The 26,147-nt window shown below is 32.6% G+C and overlaps 1 protein-coding gene across 5 annotated transcripts in view; it reads left to right on the top strand.

The window, feature by feature from the left end:
- The window catches only part of LOC128239182 (neuropeptide CCHamide-1 receptor-like), a 108,839-nt gene extending 86,055 nt beyond the window's left edge, over positions 1-22,784 (top strand). For 3 of the 5 annotated variants that reach the window (XM_052955693.1, XM_052955691.1, XM_052955692.1), the window contains exon 2: positions 18,522-22,784. In XM_052955693.1, coding sequence (XP_052811653.1) covers positions 18,602-19,801 — 1,200 coding nt within the window. In that variant the 5' untranslated portion in view covers positions 18,522-18,601 and the 3' untranslated portion in view covers positions 19,802-22,784. Of the gene's footprint in view, positions 1-14,233; positions 14,588-18,521 lie in introns of those variants that run through there. The other 2 variants (XM_052955694.1, XM_052955690.1) reach the window with 2 other exon arrangements.
- Positions 22,785-26,147: the final 3,363 nt, after the last annotated feature.

The following is a 26,147-nucleotide window of genomic DNA, read 5'->3' as shown; positions in this document are numbered from 1 at the left end:
TAGACCCAAGTACAAAGTGGGTCATACAATAAATGATGTAGCTATTTTTTGATATTCGTCAGAAATGGAACTGATTGCAGAATATTCTAGATCCAAAAGAGGTTCAAGAACATTACATAACAAATGAATGGATTTTAAATTATTATATATCTTTTGTGTGTTATTTAAACTTAGTTTTAACATCTGCCCCAAAATTAGCAATCGGATTATCTTTTATTATTTTCTAACCTGATATCAAAGAAAATATTGCATGTTTGATTTCATTAACATTCACGTACAAAAAAATAAGAAAGTTCAGGAGATTACCGTTCTGTATTTGAAAATGAGTGAATGGTTTTAAAAAGTTTTGAAAAGTTTTTAACAATGATTGATTTAATCAATATGCATAAACAAAATATTTGTTGGACAGAACTGTGTTCAGTAACAATCTTATTATGTGTTCTGTAACGATAGTTTACACTATTCATATATATTGTGACTAAAACAGTTATGTTCCTTCCTATATAAATGACAACGGGCCTTTAATCAGTCTCATTTTCCAAATGTTGTTTGGCGTACCTTTTAAGAATTATAACACACCACTGAGGGCCATGTCACATTGTAAGGACCGGCCAGTCAGCAAACGAAGGTGTATATGGACCGAGGCGTTAGCCTAGGTCCATTTACCTTTGGGGACTGACTGGCCGGTCCGTATAATGTCATATGGCCCGAAGTCGTGTGTTATATTCCTTAAATTATACCGAACATTTCATATTACTATTCAATATTTTGAAAGCGCTATTAATGTATTTCCTTGGAAAAAAGCAATTCATGTTTACTTGCCACAATTGTTCACCGTTGTGAAAATCGCAAGTCGTACTCACCATTTTTATGACGTCAGCGGTCCATTTTATATGACGTCAGCGGTCCATATTATTTTCTGGCGAGGTCTGGACCGGGCAAAAATATGATATGGACCGCTGACGTCATAAATCTGGGTTTTTGATTAAAATACTCTGATACATGGAGCGGTCGACTTTATATGTAAATATAAAGGACACATTTATGTTAGTTATAATGCCCGCTGAAGACAAGTTGTGTGTAAGCGCTTTACAGGGCAGATATTTTAAGAGTATCAGTCTTCACAAGACTGTCGCCTGCATTCAAAACTGCTTGTTTTGCAGAAGAAAATGTCTTCCATGTAGGAAAAACATCCTATTCTAATTTCAAATGAAGTACTGTATAAATTAAGTAATATTACATACCACTTCGAACCTCTTGACATAAAAGTTGCCTCCAAGTCAGCCTTCGCCTTTGGTCAGTTCAATGTTTTGGGCTGACTGGTCGGTATCTATGCAAGGAAACTTTTTCTTAAGTATGGTTATTTGAATGTTCAGTTTTAAAAGATAACAACGAATAAAAGCAATTCATATGTTTAAGTATTCACATAACAGTTTGTTGACATTGATACATTAAAGAAGCCTGGCGTAAAATATAACACTGAAATAAGATTTGTCAAATTCATAAGATTTTGATATTTTGATTTAAACTGATTGTGCTGTCAAGCTCAATGAGTTTTCAAGAACAAAAACGAATACAGAACAAACACTCGAGGCTTTTTCCGTTTATAATGAAAAGCTTTATATTCCGTCATAAATAAAATCAATGATGTGGAAAATTGGGAAAACTTGAAACATAACAAGGCTAAAGTGAGGTAAAAACTTTGTGGAAATTAAATCACTGTACCGGTTTTGAACAATATTTAACAGCTTACAAATTAATAGGCCAATGCCTTTGTATAAATTGCATCTTTCAAAATCGTTGTGTGAATTGCCGTTTGTTTTGCTATGACGTAATAGCAGGCTCTGTAGGAGTCACATACATTTGATCATGCCTTTGTATACAATGTCACATATAAGTGCACATTTTTGAAGCACTTGAGTTTAAAATAATTGATACTATGTTATCCTTTCACTGTGAAGGCATTTGATCGACAGTATAAATCATCCGCGAGAAGTCCCAGTACTTACGTATATTTTGGAGCGGCAAAGACAAAAATAAACAAATAACATTACGTTACACTCTCCCCGTTGATAAATTCAGTGTGTTCAATGAACGTTTTAATAAGACTTTTTATCCAAAACTACTGTGACGTTATCAAGGGTTTTGGTCAACCTGCATCGCCGTAAATAAGAGTCTTGTTGTTTTACGATCTGATTGAATACTTTAGACATTTGCTATTTATTACGGACTTTCGCTTTTTTTCAAAGAAACACACATATATCAAGGACCAAATAAATTATATTTCCGCTCCCATAATTTTACAATTATGCTACGGCAATTGATTGAGTTCGGAATTACTTACGTTTGTTTGATTGCCTTGATTTCTGAGATTATTAAATGTTTGAATATGACTATCCAATATGCGTCTTGCTTTAGAAAAAAATCGTAATCATGTATTGTCCCTGTAGTTGTCATATTATTTTTGGAAGTTGTTTTGAATGCCATAAATAAAATAAAATTTATATGTCTTATCATAATTATGTTATGTATGTAGGTATGAGGCATCTCGACAAACAAAAGATGTGAACGAATTAATGTGTTTATACTTTCCTATACTTATTTTTTGAAGTTTATTTAAAATAGAAGACTTATGACACAAAGAAGGAGTGTTTAAGTCAATGGTACGTCTTTGTCACTCTTTCAGTGTCGATTGGGTCATTTTTTTCTGCCTCTGACAGGGTTTATATTCAAATGTTGGTCTACTACTTTCACTATTTCGATATATAGCAAACCCACAATAATAGTCTTCTGCGACAAAGTTGATCGATATAAACCGTTTAAACGTGGCATTTGAATACCTGTATGGGACTAAGCAAATAAAATCAACATTTATGATGCATACATTGTTGTTTCAGGCAATAATATTAAAAAATAGACTACGGAAATCCAATTAAAACACATTATTGTCGGTAAATAGCTTCAAATCTGTTCAGCACATTGTTTCATGCATGTCTATACAAAAGCTGAGCACACAGATGAATACATTTTGTGGATTGCTTTAGATAATAATGACTATAAATTATCCTAGACTTGTTAACAATATTCTGTATTCTACTTTGTTGTTTAAACACAATTATTCCTACAACAGTTCATTGTTTCAGTGATTGTTCAGTAAATATTTATTCTGATGTGCAGTGAATTGTATCACTATTTGTTTATACGTGTGTAGGATTGTTTCTGAAATTGTTATTTATTCTGGTTAAATTAAGATTTGTTGATGTTTTATTGTGCATTGTGTGATTCTATACTGTTAAATATGTCTAGACACGCGAGTTTGTCAAAGGTCATATTACTCTAAACATCAGTGTTGTTTATTAGTTCCTCAATTTATATTTATATATTACATAAGTGCTTCATTGTGAAAACTGCACGGTGTTTTGCCTCTTGCGGTCATGCCAATAAGTCATAGGAAGGACGCCATTCCAAGAATTCTCTAATGAGGCGCTTGTCTATACCACTATTACAACCCACACGTTTTAATTTCATTGACTTTATAAACATTATTAACATTTACTCTTACAAATCAAACAAAACACCTGAAATGACATGATCATGATCATGACTGTTGCCTCACTAATCAGTCTAAGGTATTTTAACAATATACCATTTGCCAGGCAAATAATTTCGATGTTCATTCATCAAATGTTAGGTTTCACACTTACATAAATATTTCTATCCAACAACTTCGCTAGGTTTGGAAAATATTTTGCCAAGGGCTGACGATAGCTCTTTACCAAATATCCACACAACTATAATTAAATACATAGTAATTATTAATAGTTAAACAGTGAAATTTATTCTCAAACAGTGAAAATAAACGCATACATGTTTCTTAACAGGACATGTAGTTTATAGATCAAATTAACGCATATACACTAACACCAACATGTTAAACGCGCAAGCTTTATAAAGTCCGATTTGTATGTTAAATTACGAAATATCTTTCTCCGTCATAATTGTCTGTTACGAAAAGGTGTCTGTTCAGGAAACGGCTTTCACAAACAATGTGACAATTCTTACGCTTTTACTCTTTTATCAACGAACGAACCATACGATCACTTTTTTTTCGAAATGGTGAATCCAAGCAGTAGTACTGTTTTATTTACGAAATAAATTGTATTATAGGACACGAAAAAAACAGCTAGTTTCAATTAGCAAATATTACTTTCAATTCATGAAGTGATATTGAGATATTCAGGATATTTTACATAACAACGACAGGATAGCGTTAACATTTTTGCATAACTTAAATTAACAAATGGAGTAAAAGGAACTTCTAATAACGAAACATCTAATTTCAAGATCATATTATTTAATTTCAAAATTTAAATATAAAGCAAACCAAAACATTGTCAATAATGGACTCATGTTGGGAAAACTCGAAACAAATTAATGTTTTAATCAAGTCTGCATGCAAGATTGCTGCCGTTCAAATCATGTCCATAACATTCTCTGATTTTTTTTTAAATATTGGGCCTTGTAACGGAAAAGAGCAACCATTGCAATTTATTCCCGGATAACGTGATACTTTGATCGACTCAATAATTATCAAACCGCCCAAGAGTAACACTAAAAAAAAAAAAAAATTGTGTCATGTTTAGTCTGATACTAGTCTTGTATGGCTTCACAATCTGAATTATTATACCTTTGATCAAAATCTTCATTTCATTTGCACTTTATAGTGAGATATCTAAAACTTTACATTATAAATTTTTGCTAGGGAAAACATCATAGGATTTACATTTGAAACAATCCAAGACAGAAAGCAATAGTTATGTGAAAAACTACAGAAACAAGCTTAGTAGCCAAAGATACAACATAAAAAACAATCGACGGCAATCAATCTTTGAATTTTGAAAATTGTTGGCAAGAAGAAGACGTACATTTGTAATTTTCGTGCCAAAAGTCCGTTACATAATCAGTAATACAACCTTATCATTTTAAGATAATATCATGTTCAATAAGAAGTTCAGAAGGACATCCATCGAATCAATAAGACCAAACGAAGGAAATGTAATAAAAATGATCACGACCGTAAAACCTTAAAAACAGTAAAATTACAGACCAAAAGAAGAAGAAGAAGAAGAAGAAGAAGAAGAAGAAGAAGAAGAAGAAGAAGAAGAAGAAGAAGAAGAAGAAGAAGAAGAAGAAGAAGTAAAAGAAGAAGAAGAAGAAGAAGAAGAAGAAGAAGAAGAAGAAGAAGAAGAAGAAGAAGAATGAGAAAGAGTAGCTCTATCGCTTGAAATATAGTGTTTGTAATCATGATATAACTTACATTCTACATACTTATAAAGACGGCATTCGTCCTCGTTTTTGTTACAAAGTTGGCATGTTTCTTCATGTCTTGGTGTAATTTTTGGTTTATGCCATCTGGAATATGTCAAAATATGGAGGGTACCTGCATATTGGATGGTGAGTTTGGCGATATGGCGCACAACGGAAACTACACCCATTCCGTGATAAAAGTCATGCGTGTCACCCGCTGCGCATTCGTCGTGTATCATTTCAAATATTCGTTTAGTGACTTGATTTACTATAACATATCAAATAAAAAACAGAAATAAGTTCGTTTGGACATTGATGTACACGATTTATACTTAGTTTGCAAAAAGCCTGCGTCCACAACTAGGATAGGACATTTTAGTACCCGCCATGTACTACTAAGGTTCTCGAAAGTATTTTCATAAGGTTGTGAAAACATCTCATTTATTTTCAATGTTCTGTTTTCTGTTCAGATTCAAAAACGTTGAATCAAAATCATTTTGTTTAAATAATTACGTTTTTGGTGGTTGATAGCGTACTTTTGATTCACTTAATTGCTTACTGGGATGTGAAGGCTCATGGAATCTTAGCCTTTGACGCATGTTGTTTTGAGGACCTCGCAATTTCAAGGGCATTTTCATGTGGAAATTATTTTATTCGTGTTATCCCCGTAATTCATTTGATGTTGTCTCTCAGAATTCCTGACTGAGCAGGAAGTTATTTATAAATGATAAAAAAACACTAATTATGTTACAGACCTCCGGCATGAAACACAGAAATGTGTGCCTTGTAGAATGTAACAAACTTATTTCCAAATTGATTGATTGTTTGTCATTGGTTTTGTTTTTTCAAAAGTTAAGATTTATTAAAAAAACAGACTAGATAAGTTAGAGTAAGCGAGATAGGAGAAACAAAAATGTCTCAAGAATTTAAGCATGGCGTTCGTGAAAGTACAAATGCTCCAATAAACTTAACATTTCAGGTACTTTTATCACAGAGTGTGTATACAGTTATGCTCATACTAAGGCCACTACTTTTATATAAATTGGTTTACAAAACCGGCGGGTCTAATTTTCAGAAAAGTACAAAAAAAAAAAATGAATTTCACTTTTTTTTTCAAAATTATTTTCCCGACCGTATTGTTTTGGTGCGAAACGAACGAAAAACGAACAGATAAGAGTACGAATGCAGTAAATCTCGACTGGTTTGTTGTTCCGTAGCCGTATTCGCCAAATTATAGTGATAGCATGTGAGCCAGTCAACTGTTATGGCAGCGCCGTTGGCAATGGTGGAATTGACGATAGCAGTCATTCTTTGTATGATATAATTAATTAAAACATGCAGAAATTGTTAAAATAACAATAGCAAAAAATGGCAAATTTAACAGCCGACACAAACAATAACTGTCACGTGATTGTTGTTATTTTCCGCCAATTTAGGTCATGAAAATATTGTTGTTTATAGATAAAAAATAAGTGTCAGCGGCTGCCATCGAATTAGTAGACACAAATATCTGTAAATTATGTGTGAGAAAAACATTTTATAACATGTTATGGTTAAATATCAAATAACAGTGCACTAAGTGTGAGTGGTTAAATCGAAAGTAAAATTTCTAAGTCGACACCGGTGACCTAGTTTCACAAGTTCGGTCGGTGGTGTTTATGGATTTTAAATCACAGAATGGTTTGGAAATACTTGTCATATAGTCAATGTAAAGCTTGTGTTTATTCTAGATTACATGTTTATTTATGTTTGGGTTAATAGTAGAGTTAAAACAATGAAAGAGTTGAACACATGTGTCAATGACATTTACTAATGCCGGGAGTTGTATGCAAAACATTTAGATAAAACAACACTGAAAACTATTTTGAATAAGTCCATTTCAATTTGTAATGAACTTGATAATTCACTATGAATGAGATTTGTTGTTTTAACCAAGGAATACTCTTTAAAATGCAAAATAAACAAGCATGAAACATAGATGCTCTGTGAACGCATGTAAACACAAAATGGCGGAGTTGGGAGAAGATGAAAATATCCGATACATAATTATGGATTTCTCTGTCAGTTTACTATAATTGGTACATAAAGTTAAGTCACATGCTAGATTTATTATTTTGCTATGTAATTTTTATGTACTGATGTGCTAATTTGCTGCAATGATTTGAATTTGAAATGGATTTGGTGAACATCCCATGGTAGATATCCCGGTCCGAAAATATTCGGACTTAGCATGGATCGGGTTACACACAACTAGGACTCCGCATGGTAAGGGTTATTAAAACTCAAATCTAGGTGTAGTTTGGTTTTTAGTTGTTCAGGAATTGTTTTCACAATATTAAAGGTCAAATGTCTTCATAAAATGTTATTTCCTTATTTACAAAATTGGTAATTATTTCACTTTATTGACATTTTCCAATATTGAAATAACTGAAACAATGTTTAGAAAATGTAATGTATTTTAATACAGTGCAATTTATGTGTATTTTAATGTGTAAAATGCGCTTTCTCTTTGTTTTGTTTTTATCTAATATTGGTCAGTTTTTAAGTGTTCTGCATTCACTTTTGCTTTAGCATACCCTTAAAGCTAAACAAATGTCTTGCTGAGTGATATTCAATGTATCTTTGATAAAAAGTGTAGTTAATTACATGTAAACATGTTTTATAGTCAATTTCATTGATGTTTTATATGCACAGTATGTAAGATTTAAACTGTGTCTTTAATTAGAACTTTGAAACTTTGAGTGTATTAAAACATGCATTAATAGCAGTTTAAAATTTAAAATGTCAAGTAAATGATATAAATGTTCAATGTTTTTATGTTGTTCTCTGATTTTCACCCTTTAAGAGTATGTTTTGTGACTTTTTTCCTTTTTTTTCTTTTTTTTCGACCACCCGGTGGACATTTTTTCCAAAAATTCTTGTAAACCAAAAAATAAAAAAGGAGTGGCCTAATAGTGGTTTGAAATTGAGAAAATAACGTTTTCAATCTCTTTACTTAACTGATCAGTTTAATAAAATATATTACTTGAGTATTACCATAAATGGGACAAGAACATTCGTTTGAGATTTTGTCTGACATCGATCGACAAGTCTTAAGAAAATAATGTTCATAAACAAGTGACGACTTGAGCATAACTTGTACATGGCTCTAATATTATATTTCCATGTAAAACAAAAGCCTCAGAGAGCGTTAAATGTTACTTACACTATTACAGTTGATTGAAAAAATATTGTCATGCATAAATGACCTATTACTGCAAAGCAGACTTATGTTGCTGTGTATTACTTAACATACATTGGTATTTAATTCTACGCAATTGTCCTGCGCAAACTTCGAACATACAATACTAACTTTCGGTAAAAAGGGGCGTGTTTTGGCAATAACCAATACAATTATTGGCCGCAACACTGTTATTTTCATAATTTGAATCTATTGCGTGCTTCGTTTAGAAATTATCTTAAAACCAAACTTGATATAATATTATATTAGATTTGCACGGAAAATGTCCATTGTAACAAGCTGTCTGTAAACAATCACAAAAACCGTTAATAACATGACAACAATCTTTTTGTATTGTCAATTTTTCTTGGGTTACTCAATCTCAACTAGATAATCCAAAAGAAACCCTTGTCGCAAAAAAATCTAATTAAGATTCACATCACTGTCACCACTTAGTTGTAATTAAATGCTGAGATAAGATATGCAATGTATGCACTTGAGAACGTTATGCAAGCGACACACAGTCACATTGGTTATTTCAGGGATCCCTCAGAATGTAAAGAACTATAATAAATGAACAGAACTCAACAGGAGAAAATTGCCAGATGTTAATTCGAAAAGACAATTATAATTCACGTTCAAACTACAAGTTCTCATACAAAGTTCTAATAAATATTGATAATAACTTTAACAGTGTTCACAGTGTTCATCGGTCATGGTAACGCTGCGTGTAAACAAACATATAATCGTTTGAATGTTTGAATCGCATAGACTTATATTTAAATTACCACAGATATTTAGATTGAATTTATATTGATGTTTTCCATGTCAATGTTCAGTTTGTAAGGCTTAGCATTTATTTAACACCTGGGTTGCATTGTTACTCGTGTAATAACTAGCAAAGTTAAGTTTGCTAACTATAATTTATTCCGTAAATAAGCCTCAAATTGAGTAAATTCGTATCTTGTTCTCAGTTTCGATAGTCACCCATCTTTGTTTCCGGTTGTGATAATTGTGTGTAGGTAAAATATCACTACCGATGGGTTTGTCGTGTCCTAACGACCGTCCACGGGTCCTACGTAGGATGTTGTATATCATATGCTTACTGTCAATTGTTTTTGGGGGGTATCTAAAGCTCAATATTACAGTGTACATCAAATTGACATAGTTTCAAGTGATTAACCTGAGCCAGATTTGTTAAACATCAATTAATCCTTTAGAATTCTACTGAATGATTTAATTTGATTTCGACTAAGGTTTCAACACTTAATTTAATTTAGAAAATAACTTTTATTTTTGGTCACTACAATACGTTCAATTTTGGCCCAGATAAACGAGATTAAATATTGATATACAATGCTATGCCATATTTAATCAGTGATACATGATATTATTATGTACAGCACTACATGGGTCATTTATGATACCAAAGAGTTAACATTTTCCCTACATTGACATCCTCATCAGGTGCTGCAGCTATTTCTGCAGAACGTTCCGATGAGTTCGATTCAAACATATATCAGACAATGATTAGGTCTATGAGCATTGTTATTGTAGGAGTAAAATTTGTTATACATTATTTTAAGATTCAATATGCTACGAAATTTGCATAATATATATTGGTACGCCAATGATGTTTAGTGGGATTGCTTTTCAAAGAGCTTTTTTTCTTTCAGAAATAATTGGTATTTCGCCATTGACATACGCGATAAATTTATTATATTTCGTTTCTTCGTTTATAGAACAGTACTTCAATCATAACCTCTGTCATTTAAATACACTTAATCTATATAAAAGGCTTGCCCGTGATACTGATATTGGACATTTTAATTTATGTCAGCTGTTTAAGATGCAACCCAAGATGAAAAAAAAAACATTACGAGCTATTTCAAACCTTTCTTTCATGATTTCAAATGATCCCGTCATATTATTTGATTGTTTTATTTTTTTCTTCTGAATTGAAATAACATTATATCAAAAGCATTTTACACTAAATTTTACTGTCAAATGGCCAGGGCTATATTATTACCACACCATAATGGACAGCAATTTTCTTTTGTTTGAAATTCCATGCATTTAATCAAACAAAACAAAAAAATGTTTCTATTAGAAGATCGTGTTGCCCTTATAAACATATACATTCTTTTCATTCCGTCTCGCTAATTCAATTGTTGTTTCTTAATTGGTGTCGCTATTGAGCAGGATGAAACATCAATAATGAGGATATTTTCACCACTGACTTCTGGCACGAAATACATGCATTTATGCCGTCTAAACTGTTAAGAAAATATGTGGTGAACACTAATCCAAGATTAATACATTGACTGCCATAGGTTTGTATACACACCAATACAACCATCGTGATTTATATTGCCAGGCGATTGACAAATCAACTTGATTACCGATCTTTGTAAGTCGGACTTTGATTAAAATGTTATGTTATTGTTCTGTTGTTTTTTTTCCGAAAGGCAAAATGAAGCTTTCTCCTCACTAAGTGATGTTGACAATAATTTCTTTCAATTCTCGGGCATATTATTACTGCGTTATCTGAGCATTTCAACTTGACACCGACATTTCATAACGTTTTGAAAACCAAGTTATTCCATTGAACGCTTTATGATAAACACAACTCGTTTAAATTTTAAAGATACACAGATATTATAAGCACACATTTTGTCAATTTCTGTCTTTTCGTCATGTGATGTATACGTTATTTACGTTACATGTACAATGCAAAACATACGTAAGTAATGCATTGTGCGTATTAACGGCACATCTCCGTGTACATTATACATAATGCCATCTTTCTGTGTATAACATGGTTCGCAAATCGCACTTCCTCTAACAGGATTGTCTATAGCCTACGTCCATAATTACGATGGAACAGTTTAATATGTATCAGCTATTAGGGATGCAACCCGAGATGTATTCTCATTACCATTTGTTGAAAACGTGATATGCAATAACAAATACATTTGTTTCTGCGTGAAAATAGTCTATAGGTGTATATATGCTCTTTCTCTTCTGTTACGTAATTACGTTCATTCAGATTTTTATTTCAATAAAGAACTGCATTTTGGGGGGTACAATATATTGCACGAGAGCCGTCGACGAAACTTAACTTTTGCTTTCACACTCTCACCCTAGGAAAATTGCCTTTTAAAACAAGGCCCTGAAATGTTAAACGTTGATGATCACTTTGCTCTTTCTCATTTTGTTTCGTCTCAGTAATTCTGTTACATCAATATCTTATTTAAACGGGTTATAATTCAGTAACAATAAACGTTAATATTTTAAGCGGACTAGGTAATGGAGACCTTGCCCGAAATATATCAATGTATGCCTACTATAATAGTGGTTTGGCATATTCCAAAATAGTTCCCAAATTAATATACATGTGTTCGAGTGTTATGTCTATGTACGCTTGGAATCCGGTCGCCACTCTTGAGAAAAGTACAGCAGCCAATTGACGTATAAATCAGTAAAGTTTTGGTTTTGTTAAAGTAATCCAAGATGTTCAAAGTTATTTGACTTCCTGACATCTGCTAACCTATGAATTTACTATGCAAACAACATAGACAATTTCATGTATTATAAAATTAATCTGATTCGCCGTAAATGAATCCGAACAGAAAAAATGTAACGCAGAATATGGGGCATATTCACGCGATATATCAGGAATTATTTTATCAATCATCACGTTCATTACAATTCTTAATGGAAATACATCTCGGATTTTACAAATATTAGCTGACGTGTATTAAAATGTCCATTCGTAATTATTGACGCAGGCTATCAGAAATCCTGTAAATTACAAAACATAAACATGAAGCGCAAATCGCGTAATCTAATACACAGACTTACGCTTATACAATGTAAATTAATTCTAGAGTTCAAAATCGGATTGAAATTCAAAAAATGTCAAAATCTCGAATGAAATGAGCATCGATGCAGCACCGATATTCTTAATTTCAGAACCCCGACGTGTTATGAACCCTCAGTAAAATATATCGGTGGATGAAATTGCAGGAACTATTTACATACCTGCCATAACTTACGATACTTCTGTTGATGGGAGGTCTGATATGCACAACGAAGCTTATGGATGGTTTCCAGTAAACCATTACATCCATTACATCCTTTGTACGTCATTCCCCCCAATGCACACTTGCCCTGAGACGATATATTTTAGGGAAACAATATTAATGAAAAGACAATGTTTGGAACGGTTACAGCAATCGTAAAGTAAAGTACTTTCATCTCCATCATAATCAATTCATCAACTTGATTATGAGTTTATAGATATCTCAGTTTCCACTAAGCGTATATAAATTATAAAATGTAAACTATAGGGACAAGCCCAGTAGCAAAAAATCAAAAATGGCATGTTTAGTGTGTGTTGCATTGTAGCTTACCCTCTCTTGTAACCTCTCTTGTTTCGTGTTTCTTTAGACTTCATCATTGTGTGTGATGTATACCTGTATTTTCCAGTGCTTTACTAGAATACGTCAATAAAAAGTAGTATATGACTTACGATACATGTATAATATAAGTTACTCTTATTTCCCCTTTATCCAATAAACTGTATTCAGTACCTAAATTGCGGGTCATGCTTTCGTGTTAACATAAAAAGCATTTGTATATGAATAATGATTAACTTGTAAAGTGACAAATATGCACGTCGTAGCACATTTTATATTAAATAACAGTTAAATTCTGAAAGTGGTGTTAACTAAGATTATATTTTTAACGACTCGGATTCCTTTGGGGCTTCTGTCAACAATTAACCTACGAAAGGGTGCAAAACTAAACGAAGGAAGAGATAACGTGTTGGCATGTGAATAAAACCTTGTTTACACGAAACATAAGTCGCCGAGTTCAATTATTATAATTGATTAATCGCGTAACTCGGGATGTTTTTGAACAAGAATCTTTCAGACTTGCTATAAAAACTCGATTAATACTATTCAACGGTGTTAATACGACATGGTTTTAAGTCATATGTAACAGAATGATGATCGATATTTCTGTGTGGTTTTTTTTTGCCGGACATGAGGGTTTTTCACTTATAATGATTTCAATTAAATGGCCACCGATACACAACCCTGCATTTGTTTAGTTGATACTTCAGGTGAAGGCTTTGATTAATTACAATGCATATTATAATTTTTTCCTTGACAGTACACATCTTAAAATGTCGATGTATTCATTTAATAGTTTAAAGCGACATAAATCATGAAAGCAGTCCTCATTTAATCTAAACAAAAGTTACCCTGCGAATTGTAAATGATTAAAAAAAATAAATATAAGTGCGTCCTGCTTTGGTTTAATTGGTAAAAATACAATAAATTATTCATCGAACATCAGCCCTGAATCAGGAAAATAACAAAGACATCGTTTTCGCAAATAAAAATATCAAGTTTTACACTAACATGATAGTCATTATAAGCAATTGTGCTAATATATGCTGAATCAAGGCAATCACATTTTAGGCTCTTAAAAATATATTCAATCAACACTTTTCATACTGCCCAGTAAATGTTTTCATTCTACCGTTAAAAGTAACTGCGAAAACGTTTCAAGCATTGCATTGGCATAAGGATATCGGCTGTAAGCCGAGATGGATGGAAAAAATCCAATACATAATACATTTCTGACGCGCTTGCTTGTCTACAATACTGCCATTTCCTCACCGCACATTTCATTCGCAGGCGGGAAAGTCGTCATTTTGTCAGAACATTAGTTGAGTTCGTTCTCAGCGACCAAAACATCACTTGGACCTGATAGGTAAACATCTCGTAATTACTTCAGCAGATTTAACAATAGATTGTAGCGTTCTGTGTTAAACGTGTATATTGGGAACCAAATATATATTTTTGTACCTGCAAAATGTGTTCAAAAAGTTGGAGAGCAATATGAACTGACAGATGGTGAAAACTCGCACATCAATTCGGAGAGTTTCTTGGTCGGATGTGGTTTACCCTTTGTATAATTTGGAATAATATATTTGCATATGATATGGAGAACGAGGAACTATTACCTTACCAGTGTTGATAAACGGTAATAAATATTTATATACTTTTATTAAAGAACAAGTAACTAAACATGAATTCTTTAAAAAAAAAGATATACACTGTATGTGCGAGTTCGAATTGTTATATTAAAAGTTTAATGCAGCAATTTCGTTCAAATGTTGCGGTTATTTTTAATAGAAAATTAATTTGCAGTAACTAGACGTGAGTTCTTTGCATACACACATGCGAGATAATTCAAATTTTGCGTTATTTTTTACCGTTTTAAATCTTTCAGGTTCAAAGCACTTTAATATTCAAAAAATAAATATATAATTTAAACCATCAATGTGTTTTGTTATTACTGTTTTCAACATGAAATTAGTAATGCAATTCTGACATTTCGGACCATTATTAATTTAATTCATCTTTCTTAAAACAGCTTGTTTAGTAGTAATGTGTCAAATTTTAAATTTAAACAAACACGATCACATCGTCTTTGGTTCAGAAAAATGGTTCTGCTAGTGTTTTCAACTGGTTTTTTTAAATAGTTAAATGCAACAGTTGTGACAGATCTTTAAAAATGACGCATTTAATGACCACTGATTGTTATAACTTGACGAGCGTGTTTTTAAGAACATCGCCACTGGAGTATCTTATATATACGTTTTAGAACTTAATATATTCGTGATGATTTTCCATACTGTATTTGTTTAATAAATAATACTTTTATTATTTTACTTCTGTGCTTATCTTATCATGCATAGACGGCAAAAATATTTTATGTTCAAAGAAAGCAATTTCGTTATTTTACTTTTCACTACTATTTAGATTATCATTAAATGTTTGCATCAATGTATGCAACTGGAGCAACGATAAGGATATATGGAACGCATGTATCAAGAGTTATTTTTAGTGTGTTATAAACATTTATTTTTTATGCATTTCGATGAAATATAGATTTTTATCAGTGAGATAACAAGAATATCATTTCTTTTTATAATTTTAGAGCAAACTAAGGAGTAAAAATATCAACTACATTTTGATATCAAGTGAAGATATTTCCCTTTGATCTAAATAAAACACATCACCTTTAAACAAGTAGTTGTTGTCAAAATAATAATGATATTAAAAAATGCATATGTTTAAATTAAAATATTTTTGAAAATAGAAATCCCGATTTACGAACGTTTTTTGTAACTTTAAGTTGAATCTTTGAACATTTCCTTTTGTAAAAAAATAATTTCAGGCGAAAAGAACTGCTCGTAATCTAATATTTTGTTAGAGTCACAGTTTACAGATGTAAGGATCCAAAAGCAAGACCATTTTCCTTGTGTTCATGATATAAATGTAAGACAGTGAAAAATGTTTTACTACTAATGAATTCTTAATTTATTGCAATATATTTTGAAAATATTGAAACAAACATTTGATCTGGTACAAGAAACACTTGAACAAAAGTCAGAGTACATACTTAAAGAAATTGTCATGTAACAAAAACAATGATCAAGCCATGTTCATTTATATTATTTTATATTAAAATGAAACATGCTAACAATATATTGTGTCCATTTTTAACTAAGTTTATTTATCTATTATTCAGGGACCTGGCCCCCTACCCCGACCGTGGTTTTCACTCTTTATATTTTAAAACAATCCGTATTCAAGCGAATGAGACTGATCTCTGATAGTGAGGGATGATTGAATTCCCATGTAAAATTAAACAAACTCTAAATCCTGTACCTATCCTGTACCTATTTTGTTAACTCATTCTTATAAAGCCTGTATTTATTGATTATCGGAATAACAAAAAACGAAATAAATAATTCGGAAATACATTTTGACCATATTCTAGATAAACGTCTAAAAAGTTATAAAAAAAAAACAAAATAAAGTTATCGACATGTTAAATTAAATGGTGCTTTAATAAAAAAAAATATTCTTTGTTTGTTAATCAGATGCTGATGAGAAATATATTTCTTTGGTTTTAAAAAGTTTATTTATATATTGGAAATAACTGGGACAATCACAGCAGTTATATTTTATTTTTAAAATGAACACATTGGCAATGAATCAACATGCAACTGTAAACCTGGAGCTAATATTTTAGACAATTTACATGTATATGCCAATTGTAATATCCATTTTTGATTTCGAGCATTTGGAACAAACAACAACCTCAACGATAAACAAAACAAAATAAAGGAAACAATTTTACGCATGAAACTTTTCCTAAGCAGTATGAATAGAGCATACTTTTTCATCACTCATTTAGATGCTCACAAAAAAGGCGAAATAACACAGAATAAGTCAAAGTTATGATATATCAAATATGTCATTAAACGTATGTGTGCAAAGTTTATATGAGTATGCAAATGTCTGTTCTTATATACATTCAAACGTTGTCCTAGTAGAACGTTGGTGAAACGATTAAATGCATTCCATAAACAATTTTAGAATAAGATAGACATCAACATAACGAAATCACAACAATGTGTCATACTTAAATGAAAGTCCATCGTATAAACGTAAACCAGTTCAATTGGCACGTGTTATAGATGTAAACATTGCAAAAATATAACTAATATATTGGGAAAGTTAAAGAAAACAGCAACATTAACAAGAACAATAACATACAAAAACAACAACAACAGCTTCACTTTCATGTCTATGGAACAGAGATTGTATTGCATTGGTAAGTAGTGACTGTGGCTACTGATACAAATCGTCAACAAATTTGAGATCAACATGCAAACATACCTCGCTCGAACGGCTTCGTTTTTGAGCAAAATAAAGATATTTCGTCAAAACTTTACCAACGGCAAATACACATCCAATAGAACACATTGCATTTTGAAATAACTTCATATATTTATTCAAATATATACTAATATAAGGCAACTCTTCAAACATCATCAAACATCGTCAATTAAAATCATAACACTGACATGACAGAAAAATCCACCAAAAGCAAAAACCTATCATGACCATTCATGTAATTAAAAAAGGGAGTTAAAGTGGATTAACTTGAACCATTTAAATGTTCAGAAACTCAAATGAGATCCCCTAAGATAATTATTCAACGGTAATCAATAACATTACATCCACAAATGGCTTATTGATATTGTGTTCATAGGTTTTTTAGTTTTTCAACTGTGTAACGTTAAAAACTGAATTAGTCAGCCATAGTTTGTAATTGTTATATTCACAACAAAATAAATGCCACGGATGTAGTTCGTGCTTCCTAAGTTAATCCATTTGAGATTGGTCGTGTTGATACCTGATGTAGTTCATGCTTCCTGACTTTATCCAGTACAGATCGGTATTGTTGATATTGGATGTAGTTTGTGATTCACTTTGATTGTTTAAAGGGTTATGTTAGTTTTTTTTAAGTCAAGTTTATGTCTGACAAACGCTTATAATTATTCTGTTTGTCAATATGTCGTTATAAATATGTTCATAATAACCTTGACATCATGTTTTGATGTCAATTTTATTGATGCATATCTTTTGAATAAATAATCGTCGATTATAACAATACTTGTCTATTTACTTTCGGCAAAGTATAAATAACATTTTATGTTCCCTTTACCAGTAAATTATTTTCATACCAAAGTGAGTAAATCTGGAATATTCAGCAAAACATGTGTCCCATGCTATACTTTCGGAATTTGCCTTCTTTAGACAAACTCGCTCCGTAAATTGGCTAACATCAAGACAACTATTCGATGTAATTGTTAAGTATCGCATACATAATTGACTACTTTGTATGTTTCAGAATATATCCAGTGCAATATTATTATTTGGGTGTTATGCATGATCTTGTTAAACCATGAGGTTTTATATTAACCTGTCGTTTGCAATGCAGTTCTGTTTATGGCAATTTACACCCTGACTCATTGATAACTGATTTACATATACAATTTGTATATATATTAGTGATCAAGCCGGCCATAATGTTTTCCCAACTTTTCGTCTTTCAGATTGGTTTCCGTTATATGTCAGAGGCACGGGCTACGTAGTCAAAGTCAACTAACTTGGAACGGTCGGGCATTCAAAAACGATGTCTTCAGCAACATTATCTAAAGTCAACGGGACTGTTTTGTCTGGACCAATCAATGCGACAGGAGACGGTATGAATAGTACGCCAACTGTTGATGTTTACGAGGAACCACAAGAAAACGTTGAAGCCATTCTGGTGCCTATTCTCTTCGCTATAATATTCCTTATTGGTGTCGTTGGAAACGTCACCCTCATCTTTACTGTTTTGAAAAACAAATCTTTGCGGAATACTCCTAACATCTTTGTTGTCAGTTTATCAGTTGGTGATTTACTGTTATTATTATGTTCCGTGCCGTTTTCTTCCACGCTTTTCACGTGTTTCTCTTGGCCTTTTGGGCGATTTCTGTGTAAATTTAACGAATACATGCAAACGCTTTCTCTTGGTGTCTCGGTATTTACACTAACCGCCCTAAGTGGTGACCGGTATATTGCCATTGTTCACCCCATGAGTAAACACACGGGAAAACCTACGCTTATAACAGTAGTAACTGTGGTTGGAATTTGGATTCTTTCCGCCGCTCTCGCAATACCGGAGGCAGTTACATCAAACGTACTATATTTTGAAGGAGGAGCTCCCACTGATAATGGAAACATCACAATCGTACCAGTAACAATCGCGATATGTAAAATATATCCAGAAAACAGCTTACCGGTGTGGTACAGCAAGGCACACTCCATGTACAGATTTATAGTGTTCTTTGTTATACCTCTCCTTGTCATTGCAATGTTCTACATTATGATGGCTAGAATCCTGGTAATCAGCAGTAAGGCATTGCCCTGCGAGTCCGTGAAAGGATCAGCGATGAATCAACAGCAGAAAAGGCAGATTCAAGCGCGTTTGAAGGTGGCAAAAGTTGTTCTTTCATTCGTCGTCATCTTTGTTGTATGCTGGCTACCACGTCACATCTCGATCCTAGCAGGCCACTTCGCCGATCCGGAGTACAATATGTTTTGGCATGTTCTAAAAATAACATCGTTTTGCTTGACTTATATATACTCATGCGTGAATCCATACGCGCTCTACTTTCTTAGCAGCCAGTTTAGGAAGTATTACAACCGCTACTTGTTCTGTTGTTGCCCTAAGGGCTCTTACATAGGTTTAGCGGGCGGCGAACATTCGGCTATGTACAATTTTAACAGCACTATGCGCCGGGGAAGCACGACTTGTACGGGCGTGGTGCATTCGCAGTCTATTTGCTAAAACTATCAGTGGTAACCTATAAGTATAAATTTATAGCAATAATACAAACAAGTTGACTAGTAAGTTTGCACCCTTCCATATATTTTTCTGATTTAATCTAGGTGTAAAAACGATCTTAATTATTTTCTTGACGCATCATCTTATGATTGAAACATAGCTTTGTACAAATATCTTATGCTGAAAGCTTTCTGACTGACCTGTTCAAAATCGTTTTATTCAGTTTTAATCAGCAAATAACTCTTTAATCTTTAAGCCAAAATGAGTCTATGCTTATGTAAATCTCAAGTCTTTAAGCAAAGGGAAGGCATCTGAAGCCTTTGTATATCATTATGATAATACACCACTGTAATTGTATCTTATATCCGATACATTCTTATCAAAGATTTCAAGGTTTTTATTAATAAATGGAAATATTTACGTCTCGCTTAAACAATTTTTACTCAGTAATAAATTATATTTTTCATGTGAAAAATACTTTATTGTAAATATAACAATATGTGTATTATCAATATTACGTATGAATGTAATGTTGGTGGTATTTTATTTAAAAGTGTTCGAACTATTTTGTAAAATTATATTGAGAGGAAACAATATCAATGCATTCTTATAATAATGCTTTAACAAAAGGCACAGTGTATTGACATAATCATAAATCAGCACGCTCGTAGGTGCTAATGTTCGTTCGTTATCTGCTTCTGTTGCTTCGTAAACTAATTGAGAGAATTAACTTTTCTGGCAAAAACAATAGCGAAATGAGAGCACTGGTACACAGTTATTTGTCTAGTGTTTTTTTGCATTACGCAATGTGAATTGCAAGTAGGGCTAATGAATATCGTATAATAGCGTATACCTTTTAGTACAGTTACTTGCTAAAAGGTGTCTCAAATCTTTACCAGAAAGCAACATGTTCGTTCAAGTCGCACATTTCTGGTTTGCATAGTGCATTAATTAATGGTACATGAACGTCAAAATACGAAATACATAACCGAAATATATGTACTAAATATATACTGTTTGTCATGACTTAATTGTTGATTTTTTCCGAAGCTTCATGTTCAGACACACGCTAATGTGTAAATTTCTTTGTAAAGTGTTGTAACTATATAAAACATGATCTGGCGCAAAAAGGGTAATTCTATGATTTGTGTATATTTAGGAAAATAAGTAAGGACATCGTATTGAAAGGTCACGTAACAATCAGCTGTTCTTCCCAGTCACAGGTTCGTCGAATTCATGTGTATACACCGTGTGTAGGAAATGTTTGAGAAAGTGTTGCTTCATTCAATTTGTTTTTAAATGTTTTTTGAGATGAATCCTGTGTGATTGATACTAATTGTTGTATTGTGGTAAATGTGTTAGATATATTATTGACTGTAGAAATTAGTTAATACCATAAACATACATACGTAAAGTACAGACCTTTTTTCCAATAGTTTTATAGCGGTATTGCGAATTTTCCTAAAATTCCTTTTCATTTCCTAACACTATTAGTTCGAACTGCGATTGCATTGCTTTGAATTTGGAAGCAATGTAAAATGCTTCATCAGGCGGTATCCGCGTAAAGGATTATAACTTGCAAGATTGTTTGTTACCATAGACTTATCAAATTACAAAACTATGTTGTCATTATGAAGCTTTCGTGTCAATGTCAAACACATTCAGAAAATTGATTTATGCTGTTGTTCCTTGTTTCTTGTTTCTGTTTTTTGTTGCTTTTGTGTTCTATATCTTTGGCGTTTACCCTGTGCCATTAAACGGGGTTTATGTTTAAACTTTTGGCTACTGAGCTTGTTTCTGTAGTTGTTCACATAAGTATTATATTTGTATATCTACCTTATTTGTTCTACCGTCCAAATATCATGCTTATTATGAATATTATATACTGATCTATTATACAAATTAGCTTAGTTATATTAGCACTCGTATGGGCCACAGAGACACTTTTTTCATCAATTGTTATTTGTTGAAACGAAAGAATGTAGGCATGGTGATAGCTAATTTAACTGCTGTCAATTCATTGAAAATATTGTGAAAGCAAGATGTGAAAAATAGATATCTGAAATAAAGCACACAATTGAGCATGTTGTTTCTCAAATGCCGCTTGAACTTAGTTTGCTTTGATCGTATGATTGAAAAATTATTAATGTCCGTATACAAGTACAGGAAAACAACATATACGGTAACATAAACAAAATACCGATTTTTCCAAACCTTGTTAAGATTAGCAATGTTGTTAACGTCGGCATGGTAAATATATATTTTTTAAAGTTTAATAAGTGTCTAAACAAACGGTGCATTGTTTTAGTGTCTTGCCATTACGCTACGGTTAATATATATATATGTATGCATTTGAAATAATGTTGTATATGTAAAATACATTTAACGGTACATAGTTTTCTACAATTTCAAAACTTAACGATATGACGTCATTTTACACATCACGTCTTAAACTACATATTTAACATTAATGTTTTTTTTCAGATATATGATTTGGTTAATTTAAGTGAAGGTCTATTTTTAAAGGGATTTTCTTAAATTGCAAGTCCAAACTCCTTCTTTGTACAAAATGGAAAAAAAATCTTCTAAAAGGATGGATGAAATCTTAAACTTGGGCATTTTTTTTTTCTTTTTTATAATTTCGTAAATTTTGATTTGCTTGTCTGTCAGAAAATAAATAAATATTCAATAACATAGGAATATGTTGTAGCTATTTTCCCCAACCAACCTTCATGTAGACAATGGCATGCTTACTTTTCGTGTTACGTATGCTTTTAAATGCTTCGATTGGCTTTATTGGTCACAACATCCAAACAAGGCTTGTGTTGTTTACTTACACCTACTCACATAAGCTTCTTTTATACACTGACTAAACCATCTCAATATATCTTTATATTTGTCAGAATAAGAGACATAAGAATACAGTTTATGAGAATATGTTAACGGTATATAGTTTTGTTAGTTAATACATTTATGTAAATAAAATGTTAAAGAAAGTATTTCTTTTTATATATTGCAATTTATTAACCTGATTCCATCTTCAAGGTTTCCTGTAATTCCTGGTAGTAAATGTTTCGTCGTTTACAGTCCGAAACAATTCAAATATAGCAAAGTTTGAGTATAAACGAGTTAAGCGTTCATTTTTAAGCTCTACTGACCAAAGGCCAGAAGAGCTTATGCGATGGTAATGTGTACGTAGTATATGCGTCCGTGCGTACGTGCGTCCGTGCGTCTGTAAACAATTTCTTGTTAACACGATACAGTCTTCGATAAAACTTGTACAGTAGTTAGATATCCATTAGAGCCCGGTTCCTTTCGAAAACCAGCTAGAGCCGCCCATGCATGCCTAGATTATGGGCCTTGAAAGTATAAAACATCAGTGCGTCTGTAAACAATTGCTTGTGAACACGATACAGTTTCAGTTTTGATTGTATCTCGGTGAAAATTGTACAGTATCTAGATATCCATTAGAGCTCGGTTCCTTTCGAAAACCAGCCAGATCCGCCCATGCATGCCTAGATTATGGGCCTTGATAGTATAAAAAATGCTATTGTGTAAACAATTGTTTGTGAACACGATGCACTGTTCAGTTTTGATTGTATCTCAATGAAACTTGTACAGTATTTAGATATCCATTTGAGCTTGGTTCCTTTCGAAAAAGTATGTGCGTCTGTAAACAATTACTTGTGAACATGAAACAGTCTTCAGTTTTGAGTGTATCTCGATGAAACTTGTACAGTATTTAGATATCTATTAAAGCTCGGTTCCTTTAAAAACCAGCCAGATCCGCCCATGCATGCCAAGATTATGGGCTTTGAAAGTATAAAAAAATGCTATTTTTAGCAAAGTCTATTTTTAGTCAAGTCTACATGAGCGAAGTCTATTTTTAGCCAAGTTTACATGTTAAGTAACAATTGCTTGTAAATGTTTGTTCAAATTATGCCCCTGCAGTCATAACTGGCCACGCCCAGGGTTCACAGGTTTGGTATACTTAAATGGGGAAATGTTAAAAACCTTTTTGTCTGAAACAGCTATGCAGATCCTTGCTATTTTGAAAAAGGCTTGATTTAGTGGTTCACTACCATGGTTGTTCAAATTATGCCCCTTGGGTCAAAACTAGCACTGCCTCGGGGGTCACAAGTTTCCTAGAGACTTATTTAAGAAATATTTTCAAAATCTTCTTGTTCAAACCACAACGCCCATACCTTTGATATTTGTTGTGGAGCATCATATGATGACCGTCTAGCAAAACATTTGAAATTATGCCTCTTCCCCACCTTTTTTTACTTGCTTTTTAATTTTTAAAGCTACAGCAATGAAATTTTGACCATGTGTTGACAGTTTTGCAAACGAGCATCAATGTTGTCCAACTTTTTTATTTTTAAAGCTACAGAAATGAAATTTTGACCATGAACAGTTTTGAAAGCAAATATTTTTTACCCTCAGATTACCTTTACTTGGCACATATTAAAATAGTTCATGCAACTAATCTGCTTACAGCACTTTCTGTCCTCAGATGTTGAACATGCAGCGTTTTTTTAGCTAACCCATACACAAAAAGTGAACTATATATTTGTTGCCTATTACTCATACGTACATGCTCTGGATTGAAAATGACCACAAGAGCCATGCCAGTAGAGCATAGGCCCTCTTGGGCCTCTTGTTTCGAATACAAAAACACTTTACTTTAACATATTGTTGTAATTTTGCTCATATCTTGCCAACCGCCTAACGGTTTTCAATTTAAATTATTTCAAAAACGTTACAAATCCACCACCAGAGTTAAATTTGTATATTATTTGAGTTCTTTCCAATAGATAGTTAACTTAGTGCTCGTGCGCACAAATGACTTATACCCTGACAAGAAACACTGTTATGTGTTTATGCTGGTTAAAGATCAATAACCACTTACATTGACAGAAAGGTTGTGCGATTTAATTGACTGGAAATATTCTTTTAATGCGAAGTTTATCATAAACAACTTGAAACCAGCGTCTGATATGGTTCCATGATATGAGCCAGTCACAATATGAAACATAATGTCGTAATTTTTTCAAGGTTGTTTTCAAAGAAATACCCCAGGATATGACATCTGTTTAAATGCTTTTATAGCGGATTGTAGATTGTAAAAATATTGCTCATAGCTTTGCATTTGTATAATAAGTTAGTCTCAAAGAACACTGATAGTGAGCTATTGCTGCAAAGTATATGTGTTCGTTTACAATATCAATCAGTCTTTAAATGTATTGATAATTTGATGTAGCTTGTATTATTAAGTTAAGTTTAATGGCCAAATAACTTTTAATCAAACTTGCAATTTAACTTAACACCTCAGCTTGAAACATTTTCAATTTTTTAAGTTTCGAAGAAGTCTTGAATGAGGCCAACCTCCCACCGTGAATGCTGAAAAGGTTCCAGGTTTTACACTAAGTCGGGCTGCACATGCCCAGCATACCGTGATAAGGAGGGATTATGAGCAATGCATTGACTCATTATGTTCTTTATGACTTTTTTTTATATATTTTTGATAAGCGAATCACGCATGCACGTTCTTTATTGCCCTTATCTGCGTTACAGGGTAATCGAAATATGTGCATTCTTTTATCAGAGCAAAGAAAATTGTTAAAAAGATATAGGTACTGGTAAGAGTTTTGTGTAAGGTACATGAACTGGTAACTGTTTTAATGTAGAGTATATTCTGCAGGTAAGAGTCCATACTCCTCGTGTTGCATCCTTGATAACTGATATTTATTAAATTGTCGAGTCGTAATTATTAACGCAGGAAAAAGCAGAGCATGTGTTGTTTTAGTGCATTAGGATGAAATGCGATGAAATGCTCCTCTCGAACCCTAATGCAAATAATGGTGAAAGTATATGATGTTCACGATGAATAATGTTAACACGTCATACGCGTGCACAACGAATTTATTTCAATTTGCTTTGCAATATATCATATAAGTACGGACATACTTAATAATACTCGAGAGAGTGCCAAGACAGCTCAGTGGTATTGAGTCCGCGTCCGTTGCGGAAGGCCACGTCATATTAAAATACGTTAACAATTGTTCCCAGAAGCTCCATTTTCGTCCATGTCTCGGTTCCTGAGTCTCTTAGTAAACAGTTAGGGTATCGTATCCGGATCTCCTGGTATCTCACAATATGGGATATAAGACACTCAAGCCATAACGCAGTATATTGTTTACTTCTAAAGTCAAAATAAAAACAATATATCTTACTAAATAATTATGATGATCATTTAATAAACGAGCAATATATTATACAAATGTGACTTATTTAATTTAACAATGAAGTTTGATGCTATTCCATTTTACAGAATGAACATGATGTC

This window comes from Mya arenaria, chromosome 6 (genome assembly GCF_026914265.1).
Source record: "Mya arenaria isolate MELC-2E11 chromosome 6, ASM2691426v1".
Lineage (NCBI taxonomy): Eukaryota > Metazoa > Mollusca > Bivalvia > Myida > Myidae > Mya > Mya arenaria.
The sequence above is the reverse complement of the archived record's forward strand: the minus strand, read 5'-3'. Positions and strand labels throughout refer to the sequence as shown.